This window comes from Prosopis cineraria, unplaced genomic scaffold, assembly GCF_029017545.1.
Source record: "Prosopis cineraria cultivar Desert tree isolate PC_DT_omini unplaced genomic scaffold, ASM2901754v1 PC6, whole genome shotgun sequence".
Taxonomy (NCBI): Eukaryota; Viridiplantae; Streptophyta; class Magnoliopsida; order Fabales; family Fabaceae; genus Prosopis; species Prosopis cineraria.
This window is the reverse complement of record NW_026555337.1, coordinates 3,540,129-3,553,212: the sequence shown is the minus strand read 5'-3', so window position 1 is coordinate 3,553,212 and position 13,084 is coordinate 3,540,129. Positions and strand designations below refer to the sequence as shown.

At 31.0% G+C, this 13,084-nt stretch overlaps 1 protein-coding gene across 1 annotated transcript; it reads right to left on the bottom strand.

Annotated features, from left to right (window-relative positions):
• Window positions 1-45: 45 nt before the first annotated feature.
• Window positions 46-3,964, bottom strand: LOC129313760 (AT-hook motif nuclear-localized protein 9-like). The gene is made up of 5 exons (XM_054957127.1): window positions 3,211-3,964; window positions 2,379-2,446; window positions 2,127-2,258; window positions 1,391-1,555; window positions 46-760 (listed from the first exon to the last, which is right to left on the bottom strand). Exons 1-5 carry the CDS (start codon window positions 3,521-3,523, stop codon window positions 374-376), a joined length of 1,065 nt encoding a protein of 354 aa, XP_054813102.1. The 5' UTR covers window positions 3,524-3,964; the 3' UTR covers window positions 46-373.
• Window positions 3,965-13,084: the final 9,120 nt, after the last annotated feature.

Below are 13,084 nucleotides of genomic sequence, written 5' to 3'. Positions count from 1 at the left end.
TTCAAATTGAAAGAGAAGCAAATGACGAATTATGCATTGAAACAGTTATTGAAGGCGACAGCCATACAGGTAGATACGGCGTCTTTATAACCAATTTGAATCCTCTCCTGTCACATGTACACGAGAGGTAAGATTGAAATACAACCTCTAAAAGTGAGATTCACCAGGCCTCGGTTTTCTCTCACAAGTCCGTCGGTTAAGAGTCATAATAGCAGATTTTTCGCTACCAGAAAAGCTAGACTAAAAACGAAAAAGAAAAAAAGAAAGAAATAACCCACTTTTAAGTCAGCACCTACCCTAGCATAAGAAAGAAGGAAGAAATGCAATCTTAAAAATGACTGTTTTACAGCTTCACATCTGAGAGACACGATTATTAATTATCTCCAAATGTTATTTGATCTGTCAAGGGCTGCAAGATCTGACAGTCCAGGCCGCTACCGTTCAACGAGGTAGGGTGCATGCTTTGATTAGGAGAAAAGAAATCTGGTAACCCATTTCCATTAGTTGTTGCAGGAGAGACGTTGTCTGGAAATCCATTAGATGTTCTAGGCGCGACATGATCAGGCAGTCCATTAGATGTCGGCATAAGTCCGGACGTTGGCGAAGGGAAACTCTGTTCAGATTCTATCAGTTTAGGAACTTGTAAGGAAAGCCTCCTTGAATCTGAATCACCAGGCATGTCGGCAGTACCAGAAGATCCAGGGGACAGCCTCCTTTTAATTTCACTACTGATGTTTTGCTTAAAAGTGCCCAGAATTAGCTGTTGAAAAGAGAATTAAGTGTCAGGTTCAAGTCAGTTACTTTTAGTAGCATCACCATGCTTGGGCAACACAAAGATACAATTTTTAATTGTCTGCTTTCAAGTCCTTCAACAAAAACATGAGAAATGAATATTATATATAGGTTAGCACTGTATGATTGCTTGTTTCAACCAACAAGAAAAACAAGCTCGCTATTTATGCTTATGTTCAAAGACCTAATAGCAAATTCTTTAAAAAACTTAAGTCTTATCCGCATCTAATTCTGGTTTTGGTGAGATCTAGAATCAGATCAGACTTGAGCATCTACCTGTTTTCCTATAGTCCAAAAACCAGTATTGCCAAAATTAACGAAGAAGCTAGTTCAATGTAGAACTAGAAACAGCCTTATGGAAGCATCATTGCCAGCAATTGGCTGCTTAAAGGCTTCCAACTTCAAAGAGAAACTATCAAGTTTATGCAAGTAGCACATAACTTTCATAATTTCTTCCCACAAGAACACATTCCATACATACTATAATTGCTACGTTACCATGTAAATTCTGACCCATAAAGATGCTTTCACACCACTTTGTGCTTCAACATAAATTAGCCCATTTTAGCGTCACATGGATAGTTAAACAAAATCTTACTTGAATACGGCCAGCCGCTATCAAAGAGCCCCCAACACTACCTCCGAAAAGCTTCCCATCCGGTTGAGCCAGCGATATACTCATGGTGAGACTTTTCCGATGTGTACCACCACCAATGCCACCATAGGTATAAGATCCAGATAACGTTATTATCTCAAAGAGACCCTGCATGTGGGAACATTAAAAAAATCCACAAACCGGGAAAATAATGGGAGTAAAATAGCCTATCTTACACTATAAATTGCATACTTAAACAAACTTCAATATCAGTAGCCCATTAGGAATATTGAAAATTCGAGTGGCTTAAGCTGAAGCAAATACTTTCGAAGTAACAAAAGCATCGACTGGAGTGGGAGAGTCAGAGTCGAAGGTCCTTTGTTTTTACCTATTCCACAAGGATAAGCAACTATTTCCTGGCATTACAGTAAAGGCCTAAGGGGTATCCTCTGACTTTGCCCGAAATAAAAAATTATCCTCTCTAGACAATTTTAGGGTGCATTCTCTTACCTTAGTATTGTGCATTTAGGATTTTATCTCAGAGTGCTCTTTGAGGGAATCAAACATAAGTTGAAAAACAGAAGCATGACATGTTCTTCCTAAAGGATCAAACCCCTTTAAGTGAGATAACCATCTTTCTTACCAAACAAACTAGGCTCTCAAGGTTGAGATATAAAGTGAAAGATAAATCGATAAGTATTAGCAGAAAGATTCCCATAAAGCGTGCATGAGAATGTACCTGATATCTCAAACAATGACCAGAAGAATCAGGTTGCCGAATGTGGACAACAGCTACAGCACCGATAGCTGAGAGGATGCAAAGAGCTCGAGGGCCTCTACGAGAAAATGATAATATGCGATCCAAAACATCCTGCAGTTACCAAAAGCTGGATTCCCGTTCATTCTCCGTTCATAACAGAAAGTATAGACACCATGTCAAGGAAAATTTTGAAAAATGAAAAATTGTTTCACTCTTGAGTCTTCGTATTACCTCCCCAGGATTCACAATCACTACATGAGGGACGAAGCTTCCTCCAGCTGTGGCTGAAAACATTCCTCCTTCAGCCCAAAAAAAAAAAAAAAAAGTTTCACGCATGAGAAACAAGTTTAAATTCTCTAAACTAGCTTGATACTGTTATATTTATGCCAATTCCAAAAAGAAGAAGAAGATTCCGTAAGCAAGTTGTTATTTTATTATATTTTCTACTTTTATTTATTTCCTGACTTTATGTTGTTTTCTTTGCTAGTCTATATTTTACCTTATTTTCGGGTTCCTATAAATAGCCCTGGGGCCTAGAATTTCTTTCGTTCAGACCAGCTATTTTCTTCAGTTCTATCCCAACGCTTTGTCTCTCGTTTTCTTCCACTTTCTCCTAGTCCTTCCCTTTCCACTTTCTCTTTACTGTTCTGCATCAACGAGTATTTGTGTATGTGTATTTTTTTCTTCGTTATTCTCAAGAGGAAGTAGCTTCTCGACTCTCGAGCGTGTGATTGATATATCTCATGCATAGAGAGATGAACTAACTAAATTCTCAAACCAACGATTGATTGGCCCGTCAAGACACAAGCAGGCATGCCACATTATAAAATTATAGAGCTTTTACTATTTTATTATATTCAAAAGCACATGCTCAGTTCCAAATCAGGCACTCACACTCCAATGTAGGATATGCCCACTGTAAGCAGAGAAATCGAGCCAAATGCTCAACTCAGAAGGAGAAGACAAACAGGCAGACCATAACATCATTAATAAAAACAACGTTGTTCTGCGTAGGTATCATAACACTAGATACAAGGAGAAAGACAAACATATATATGCTCACCCATTGAAGCTAAAATCTGCAATTTTCCAGAGCCGCGTGGCCTTCCTCTGCCTCGCTTAGAAGATGGAGAAGTTGAAAGTCCCGACGGCGTCGATTTTGGGGACGAAAGGTTTGCATCGTACTTCCGAGGCCGTCCCCTTCTCCTCTTCAACCCAACCTCCGAACCGATAGGCTCGGAATTTCCTCCGACGGCGGAGTTCTGGACTCCGACAGCTCCCATTGCAAAAGAGGGGTTGTTAATGTCGGCCGTACTTGCCATGTGTAGTTCGGCCTGCGTCGAGTTCAAAGACTGGGTGGCCGTACAGTCCTCCATGACAGTCGAATGACAAGCTTGAGAATAACCGAAGAAAAGGTATCAAATTTGAACACTAGTTGACAACCCAGAGAGAGGGAAAGAGCCAAAGAGGAGGCCTTGGCTCCGGGTCTCTTGCTTGTGGGAGAAGCTGAAGGACGATAGGAGTTTGAATGCGCAGTAAAAGGCGCCAGAAGAAGGATCTGTCTTTTTAGCAGAAGCTGGCTTCGCTCTCTTATTTTAAGAAATTGGGATTTGGGATTTTCTGAACCACTTTTCAAGATGGTGAAAAGAATTGACGGACTTCGTGTAATTTTCTCTGCTCTGTTTCTTCTACGGGACTGCTGGCTTGTTCGTACGCCAAGAGGGCGAGAATGCCCCTGCTGTGGCGTTTTATATATATATATACACACACACACACACAGATATAAATATTTAATGTATCTGATCATGATAATCAGTTATACATTTTGATAGAGTGCCCGTTTGTTTAATTTTGATCCAAGGAAAAAAATTATTTTTTAAAAATTTATTTTGTAAAATTTTATAATATTTATGAAAATTTTAAAAATAATCAGAATTTTAAAAAAATAAATCTCTCATTATTCCAATGAGAGAGAGTGCCATGAAAATATGAAAAATGCCCACTATGTTATAAAATCTTAAAGTAACTGAATAAGAAATTATTTTTGTAAATAAAAATTCATGACGATACATAAAATCTAATAATAACTAAATAATAATAATATTTTTTTATTATAATTAAATATAAAATAATATCTTTTTTTAATAAAATCTATACAAAATAAATCTTTGTTTAATGAAATCTTTAAACTATATAAAAATTACTTATCTCTTGATCCTAAAAAAACTCGCCCATAATTAAGTCAAGAAAATTTCTAAAAAAAAAATCATTAACAGATGTATCTTCAGTTTTATTTACTGGTCAAAAAAAGGTTTTTTGGTGTTTTTTTGGAGATTATTGTTCATGATTATTAATTACCAAATATTAATAAGATATTCAATACTAATATTGGTAAGGTAATTTGAATTTAATTTTTGAATATAATTCCTCCTACATCAATGTATAAATTATATTCAGTTCAAACTACAATATAAATTATTTTTTAGAAGCTTTGCTTTGTTCTAAATATATAGCACTGGGTAAAAATTATATATATCTTGTTTGGCAACTTATTCAAAAAATAATTTTTTATTCTTTATAAACTATTTTGAAAAATAAAAAAATATTATTCTGGATAATAAAAAATTAAAATTTTAATTAACTTTTTTTTTGAAACATAAATTAGCTAACGATAACTTATATTGTAGTCTATAAGTAGTTGATAACTATATCAAATTATTTGCTAGGCAGGGTGCATATTATTATTTGAACTTCAGATTATGTATGCCATGTGTGTAACCATAAAACAAATCTAGAATGCCTCTCATTAAATTGTTTAAGTGTAAGGAGATTTAACTCGAAATGGAAGGTTTCATAGTACAGCTTACTGACTAATATATAATCAAAGAGAAAAATATACATAAACTTAAGTTTTAAGCCTTTTAGTTCAAATGTTTTTTTTCATTATTTTTACCCATTTGTTTTCTTCACCAGTTTTTAAATAGTCACTCTACATTCTCAATAAATGTTATTAAAATTAGGTTTTGTCCAAGAGTTAGAAGCCCTTATATTGCACTCACATGTAAAGCCCAGAATGAGACTAGCTCTAATTGCAACAAAGACTTGTATGTGCAATATCTTTTGATGCCCAAAAACTAGGCTTGATTGCATGAGTAGGAATTGGTGTTTGGTGTCTTTTATATATAAAGCTTGTGGACTTACACATGAAAGAAAAATTATTAGATTGTAAAAGTATGAGTAAACTTAAGTTAAGAAAGTTTCACGTTAGACAAAATACAGTTTAATAACTAATATATAATAAAAGAGGAAAAACCTGAAATTTAAAATTTCAATTTAAGATATAATATCCTTCCATTATTTTTGCTAAATTATTCTCCTGCTTTGAGTGTTGCTCCCCATTCTCAACATCTATTTTATAATATTATTTTTTACATAATATTAAGTTGAAAATAAATTTTAAATTTAAATGAAGCAAAATCGCTGAATTCTTAAAAAAAATTACATTAGTATTATTGGTGTGAAACTAATTAATTTTTTTCGTTTCTTGATGTTTTCCCCATCCATTCAATTATAAAAAAGAAAACATTTCTTCTGTTTATCTTTCGTCCATAAACAAAGCACAAAGTTTTACATAGATGTTCTAAAAATTATTAAGGGTGAATAAATAAATTGACCTCTAAATTATAGGTTTAGAAGCATATGAGACTTTAAACTTAATATTGGTGCATATATTCCTTTTTTAAGTTTTAAAAATAGTATAATTTGACCTTTACTATTAAATTAACTTTGATCATTAATTGATTAAAAAATGACATCAAAATTATTTTAAAAAAATTATTGGTCATTTCTATAATTTTTGGGTCTTTTGTGTAATTTTTTTGTTTTTTCTATAATTTTTAGGTTCTTTTTTGTTATTTTTTGATCAACTAATGATTAAAGTTAACTTTTATCAATAATAAGGTCAAATTATATTATTTTTAAAAATTAAAGAGGAACACTATACCAAAAATTAGTTTAAAATTCCAAACTTATAGTTTAAAAGTTAATTTATTATTTTCCCATAAATTAATTTAAAAATTATTTTTTTCATAGCTAAGGTTTGAAGATGGTAACTCTCCCTTGTTTAAATAAAGAAATAAGAGCTCGTTTGGTTTGCATGAAATTAGAGTCAAACCAAGGAAAAGAAAAAAGACAAGGTATTTTTTTAAGTTTGGTTGGCATTATTTCCAATTCTTAAGAATCTAATTTTAGGAGGGAATGTGTAAAATGGAGTCACACAAAACCCCATGGAAAATTGTAAGGTCACTATTACTAATCACTAATGAACTCTAAAATTTAAAGTAATCAAGAAATTATCCCCAAAGTATGATTATCAAGTTTGTAGAATTACAATTTAAGATCCAAGTTTTTAAAATTTAAAACTCACCAAAACATCTTTACCAATCAAGAATTAGAGTTTAATTAGTATGCGAAAACATGAGAATCCAAAAGAGTCAAAACACTTACATAAAAGTTAAAAACATTGTGATAGTGCAGAAAACAGGCATAAGCCATGGCTTATTATACATGCGTTATGGCATGTTTGCCTTTATATCATGTGCCATAGCTCATTTCACAATTTTGATAGCAATGGGGTGAATTTTTGACGCATCCCATTTTACAATCATAACATTTCAAAAACTCAATCAAACTTTTCAATGATTTAAAAAATTCCCGAACTATCTAAAGAGAACTTTCTCTTAACTCTAACTAGTATCAATTTCACAATCATAACATTTCTCAATCAAAATTTAGACACACATTTCAAAAACTCACTCCTTTTCAATCTTATTACACAACATAGGTGCCCAATTCTCATTTCAAGTGTCAAAAGCCAAATTCACACCCTAAACCATACTTAAAAGACCAAATTGGACTTATGCAATACACAATGTCTCACAAATAACAAATACAACACATTTTTAATGTTTAACCCCTTTAATTTCAAAAACAGAAGGGGGAGCTCTAATCACGTAATCATTAATTAATCATCATCAATCACATGTCATACACAACCCTTCCTTGCACTAATATTTTGGCTCTGCTATCTCACAAATCATTATACATGCACCTTAGGGCCCAAAATACACAATATAAGTTTGCAAATTCCTAATGCAAGTAACCCTAAACATGATCAATTCTAGTTGGCAATATCATTTGAATTATACACATAATAATAACTAAAATAGATGAGGCCTACAGGTGTTAGGATAAAATCCTAAACCTCATATTGTTTCCCTTAGTTTTAACCCAAAGAGCTAGCTCTTGTCATATTGAAAAGAAAAGAGTACGTACAATCACTCAGCAACTAATGTTTATCTAACTTATATACACATCAATCAATTTAAATACAAGTGATAAGGATATCATTCTCAAATCAATTAACATGTTCAAGACTACTATTCACATTTTTCATTCATTGTAACATTTACCCACAAGATAATGACTTAGTAATACAATTTTACATGAATATAAGACTAATCACATGATTTTTATCACTAGAGTCACAATACAAATAACCATATGCCCTTTTATTTTCTATATATATGATCATATCTTCCTTATGCTTTTGATATGAAACTGTAGGCTATAACACACTAGGATCATCTATGAACTAAGACTACCTTAGCCATTTGCGCATGAAGGGCTACCTAGCCAAGGTTGCCTATCTCATTTGTGGCTCACAGTTTTTTTCATCTCTTACATTGTGGGCTGTCATTCTCCCTAAACTAACTTCCTTGTTAAACAAGTGGAATAGTTCCTTATCGAACAAGTGAGATGATAAATGTAAACAAATCCAAGCAAACCATCTTGATCATGCGATGCATAATAATGCAATGTTTTAGAGCATGCATTTACTCAAAATACAGGCATGAATAATACCATTATTGTACTCAACTCATACATGAACACCACGTGGACACATATAACTAAGTCATTGAATTCCTCTTTACTTTATATCGTCAAACTTCTCACTACATGTAACACACCAAAATTTTTTTTTTAAATAATTTAACTCAACCATAGTTGGGTTACAGCCACCCAACACATTTTTATATCAATAATTTCAATATAAAATATTTTATAATTGGCTTCAACTCACACACTATAACATTTCAAATAAATTTTTACCTCCCACATGCCATTAGGCTAAATCACATTTGTCCATCCTTATACTCCCAACAAGTAAAATAAGCAATTTAATAAATTTTTAACACAAGCCAGTTATTTGGCCTTATAATCATGCCATTTTAACCAATCCAAAGTAAACCAAATATTAAAATTACAGTCATCCAAATTGTACCAAAAATAGAAATAGTTTGAAAGGCATGATTACATTTATATGTTTATATAATTGACAATAAACAAAAAGCCCTAATATTGGCAATATAACACATTATAAATCATAAATTAAATATCCAAAAGAGACAGTGGATCTATACCACTAAGCCTTTGGGACTCTTCCACGTGTCACTCGTGGCTCTTCTCCTGAAAATTGTTGACCACATAATGAGACTCAAAAGTCCCAGTAACCAAGGCCAATTTATGATAGTGTATACAAATAGTTAAGTGTGTGCTTAATAAGTGAGAATTAAAAATAATATAATTCCAACAAATATATGAAATATTACAATACACACAAACAACCATCCTTATATCCCTCTATTAACCTCGAGCCGTAGCCCTCACTCGGTGCTAAATTACCTGGCCAAAGATAGATTAGCCCGAGCTCTTACAAGCCACCTATTGAGCTCTAATAGGGGCGTACCATGTGGCATATAAATACAACAACAATAGCAAGTCTCCCAACACCTCCCACAATAATCAAACAAATTCATAATAATATTGCACAATTATACAATATTACAAAATTCATAATTTTCTCAATAATCACCCAATTAACATGAAGTAACACTAATCACAAATTAAAAGCATGGTTACCTTGTGGCTTTTTCAATAAATTATTCCTTAAAATTTCTCTCTCACCACAATCTTCACCAGTAATACAATCTACAAATAACATATTATTTATAAATATTAGTTTCAATTTTTGAAACTAATAAAATAATTCTAATAATAGAATTAAAAATATAACATAATTCCTAATCTCAATCTTAATACAAATCTATAGTTAATACTATTAAGTAAAATTTTTAACTCCTCTTTTAATTATCAATACACATTAATAATCTAAAAATCAACTTCTAAACTAATTTCTATTATCAAAATTTTCTTTTTTTTATTTCATAAATTCGTACCTAAAATACTCAAAAATTAAAAATTGAGTCTCTAGCTTAGAATCATAATCCTATAACCATAATAATTCATTTCTCATCCCAAATAATCATCTATACCTCAATAAATTAACATATATTTTCAGATCTAGTTTAGAATTTGATCCATAAGCCACAAATTCAAAGATCATCAATAAATTTATACTCTATAACATTTATTATACTACTGACAATCTCAAAAACCATATTTATTCAACATAAATTCATCCCTCTTCCAGATCTTAAATTTTCTACCACTACAAACTCAGAAACCAAAGAAGAAGGATGATTAAGAAAATTTTTTAGAACACTTACTTAGTCTTAAAAAGCTAAAAATCGCACCCTAAATATCCTATTAAAAACTCTTACCTTAAAACCCAGCACCGGTGAGCTCACAGATGCTCTCTCTGCCTCAGCTCACACACGAAAGAAGGAATGAAGAAATAAGGAACAGGTGAGTTTTTATAAAAATTCAGTGGGTCTCACACCTTTTTTTTATTATTTCTTCTTTCCTCTCTCTTCTTCTCTCTTTTTTTATTATTTAATATAACTATTGATGCAGCGGCCGAAAGCAAACTTCTCTTTTTCTTCTGCTCTTCTTTTTTTTTTTGCATACCTTTTTTTTTTAATAATAATTTAATAATATTTTTTAATTAATTAATTAATAATAATTTTTTAAAAAAAATTAAAAAATTTTTTTAATTTAGAATTATATCCTAAGTTAGATTTAATGATCATTTTCTACTAATTTATTTACCTCTAAATATTTTTTAAAATTTCTATTAACCCAAATTAATTATTAAAATTTAAATTGGGATGTTATACTACACATATTTATTGAACTCTACAAACAATACACTATAAAACTTCATAAAACACTATTTCATTGAACTTTTCACACACCAAGTCATTGAACTCCACTGAACATAAAATCATTGAACTCTATTAACAAATCACATCATTGAATTTCAAGGAAACACATCACTTAACTTTACAAAATCATTATAGTGGATTTTCAAGTAATTCATGTTACACTTACATTTTATTTAATTTCATGTACTTTAATTATCAAGTATAAATTAATAAATTAAGTAACACACAAAAGCACAAGAAAAAATTCTCCCGATTACCTTAAACTTCTAAGAGGTTAAAAATTTTACTCCTCAAATTTACACTTCCAAAGCTTTACAAAGCTTAAAAGGTACCAAATGTGATCACTTTACATTTAACCACAATGTTAATCATCAATGCTCATTTTTAGATCATTTTCATTATCTAATTTAACATGTTTTCTTTTAAGATTCAATCCCTTCACATACAAAAGTAACCGTAGGGTTCTTAGCTTTCTTTAACTCCTATTAACCTCATTGAACTTCTAAACAACAATTAATGGAGCCACATTTCTCTATTTATCTCATTTATAAATAATTTTCGTGCATTTATGGTTTTTAACTACCAAAAATACATAGAGCCATAAATACTAAGTTTAAATAACCTAAATAACTTTCACTGACTTTATTTAAATTAATGAGTTTGGACTTATAGCTTCTATAGATCGAAAATCAACTTTCTTAACTAAACCCTAGCTCTCAACATTAAGAAAATGCAAGAGAAAGAGAGTTTTAAGCTTATGAAACTTACATTTGGCGTTTCGAAGCTTCAAAATACTTTTAATGCTTTCAAACCTCAAGCCCTAGTAAAGCTCCTTGCATTCCCTTCATTTCACTTTTTGTTTCTCTTCTATTTTGTATCTTATGTTCCCTTTGTTTCCCTTTTCGTTTCTATTTTATTTTATATCAGTTTCGCAATTTTATTTTTGCATATTTGTCACCGTGCCATGGCACATGTACCATGCGTCGTGGCATGTGATATAGAAAAGAGTCTCCATGCTCTAATTGGCCTATGCATTGCGACATATAACACAAAGTCATTTCTCATTGTTTTTCTTATTTTTTTTTATACTTAAGTAGTCCAACCTCACTTTAGGCTTAATTCTAGAGCTGAAATCACAACCCATAGCACCTATTAGCTCTTTATAACTACATACCACACAAATTTATTTAATTAACTTATTTATTCAACTAATTAGGATGTTGCAAAAATAATATTTTTCAGGATGTTACAAAAATTCTCCAAGATGTTACAGAAATAATATTTTTCTTGGAAATATTTTTCCTTCCTAATTTGCCCTCATGAAAATTATGTAAACTTAAAAGGATAAATTAGCTCATTAGCCCAAAAAAATATTGTGCCCAAAAAATATGGACCAAAATTTTTTAAAATTTAAAGTATAACCAGTTTACATTGATATATAAGGGGTTTATCATTAATATATAAAGAGTTTATCATTAAAATTTGTAAGAGGTTTATCATTGACATACAATGATATATTATTGACAAATATAATAAATCAAACCTAATGCAAAATTTAATAAATATTGGACTATTTATTTAGTTTGTTTCTATAATATGGGTTGTATCTATAAAAGCCCTAACTCAAAATTACCCATCATAACTTAAATTTTAAAAAAAGGAAAAACCCTAACTTTAGTTCCTATATTTTGCTCAGGTTTTGGTATAGGTCTTTGTACTTTTTTTCAGTGTCTTAGATCTCTATACTTTCCTTGGTTAGTAATTTTGATTCTTACATTTTTAGAGGAACGTTAATGTGGCACAAATAGTGTTAATAATCCTAATATGTTAATTAACATCATTAATTTTGTGCTCATGTGTCAAAATGATGCTGACATGAAATTTTTAATAAGCAATTAAAAAAAACCTACATTGAATTTGTGCATTTTCTTTATCATTTAAAAAGTCCATGTCAACCTTTTTATTTCATTTGATGTAGGCTTTTTTTAAAATTTTTACCTACTAAATAATTTCATGTCAGCATCATTTTGATACGCAAGTACAGAATTAAAGGTGTTAATTGACATATTAACATTATTAATACCGTTTATGTCACATCAACATCCTTTTGAAGATATAGTGACTAATGTTGCAAATGAAAGAAAGTATAGAGACTTAAAATATTAAAAATAAAGTGTAGGAATCTATACCAAAAGACAAATAAAAAGCAAGAATTAAAAGTAGTGCTTTCCTTAGAAAAATAATATACCTCAACAGCAAATTATTTGTCATAATTTTCTTAAGGGCAAATTAGAGAGGAAAAAAAATATTTTCAGGAAAGATATTATTTTTTATAGGGTCTTGCTTGGAACCCATGTTACACTACTGAATTAGGTTTCCAAGAATTGAAAATTATGCCATCTAAATTTAGGAAAATGCCTTTTCTTTTTACCTGTTCTGACTCTAGTTTCAATCAAACCAAACTAGCCGTAATTCTCTTAAAGAGAACCCGTTGTTCTGATCAACCGTCATGTTGATGGCTGGAGGTCCCAATTTTTTTTTTTTATATATACAATAGAGGTCCCAATTTTAATATTAGAAATAAATATGAAAAAAAATCCGACGGTCGATCAGTGCTAAAAAGGAGCCAGGGCACTGTTTCTTTGGGTAAAATACTCTTAAAAAATTATTTTTGCTCTTTAAAATAACAGAGATACCTTCGCATGAATCGACGCATCATGCAATACAATGTTAAAATGTAGTGTCATAAAA

Excerpts from the sequence above, each read along its gene's own strand:
- LOC129313760 (XM_054957127.1), bottom strand. The coding sequence starts at position 3,523 with ATGGAGGACTGTACGGCCACCCAGTCTTTGAACTCGACGCAGGCCGAA. Across the intron at positions 2,259-2,378 it reads TGATTGTGAATCCTGGGGAG|GATGTTTTGGATCGCATATT; the intron begins GTAATACGAAGA and ends TGGTAACTGCAG. Across the intron at positions 1,556-2,126 it reads GTCATTGTTTGAGATATCAG|GGTCTCTTTGAGATAATAAC; the intron begins GTACATTCTCAT and ends TCCCACATGCAG.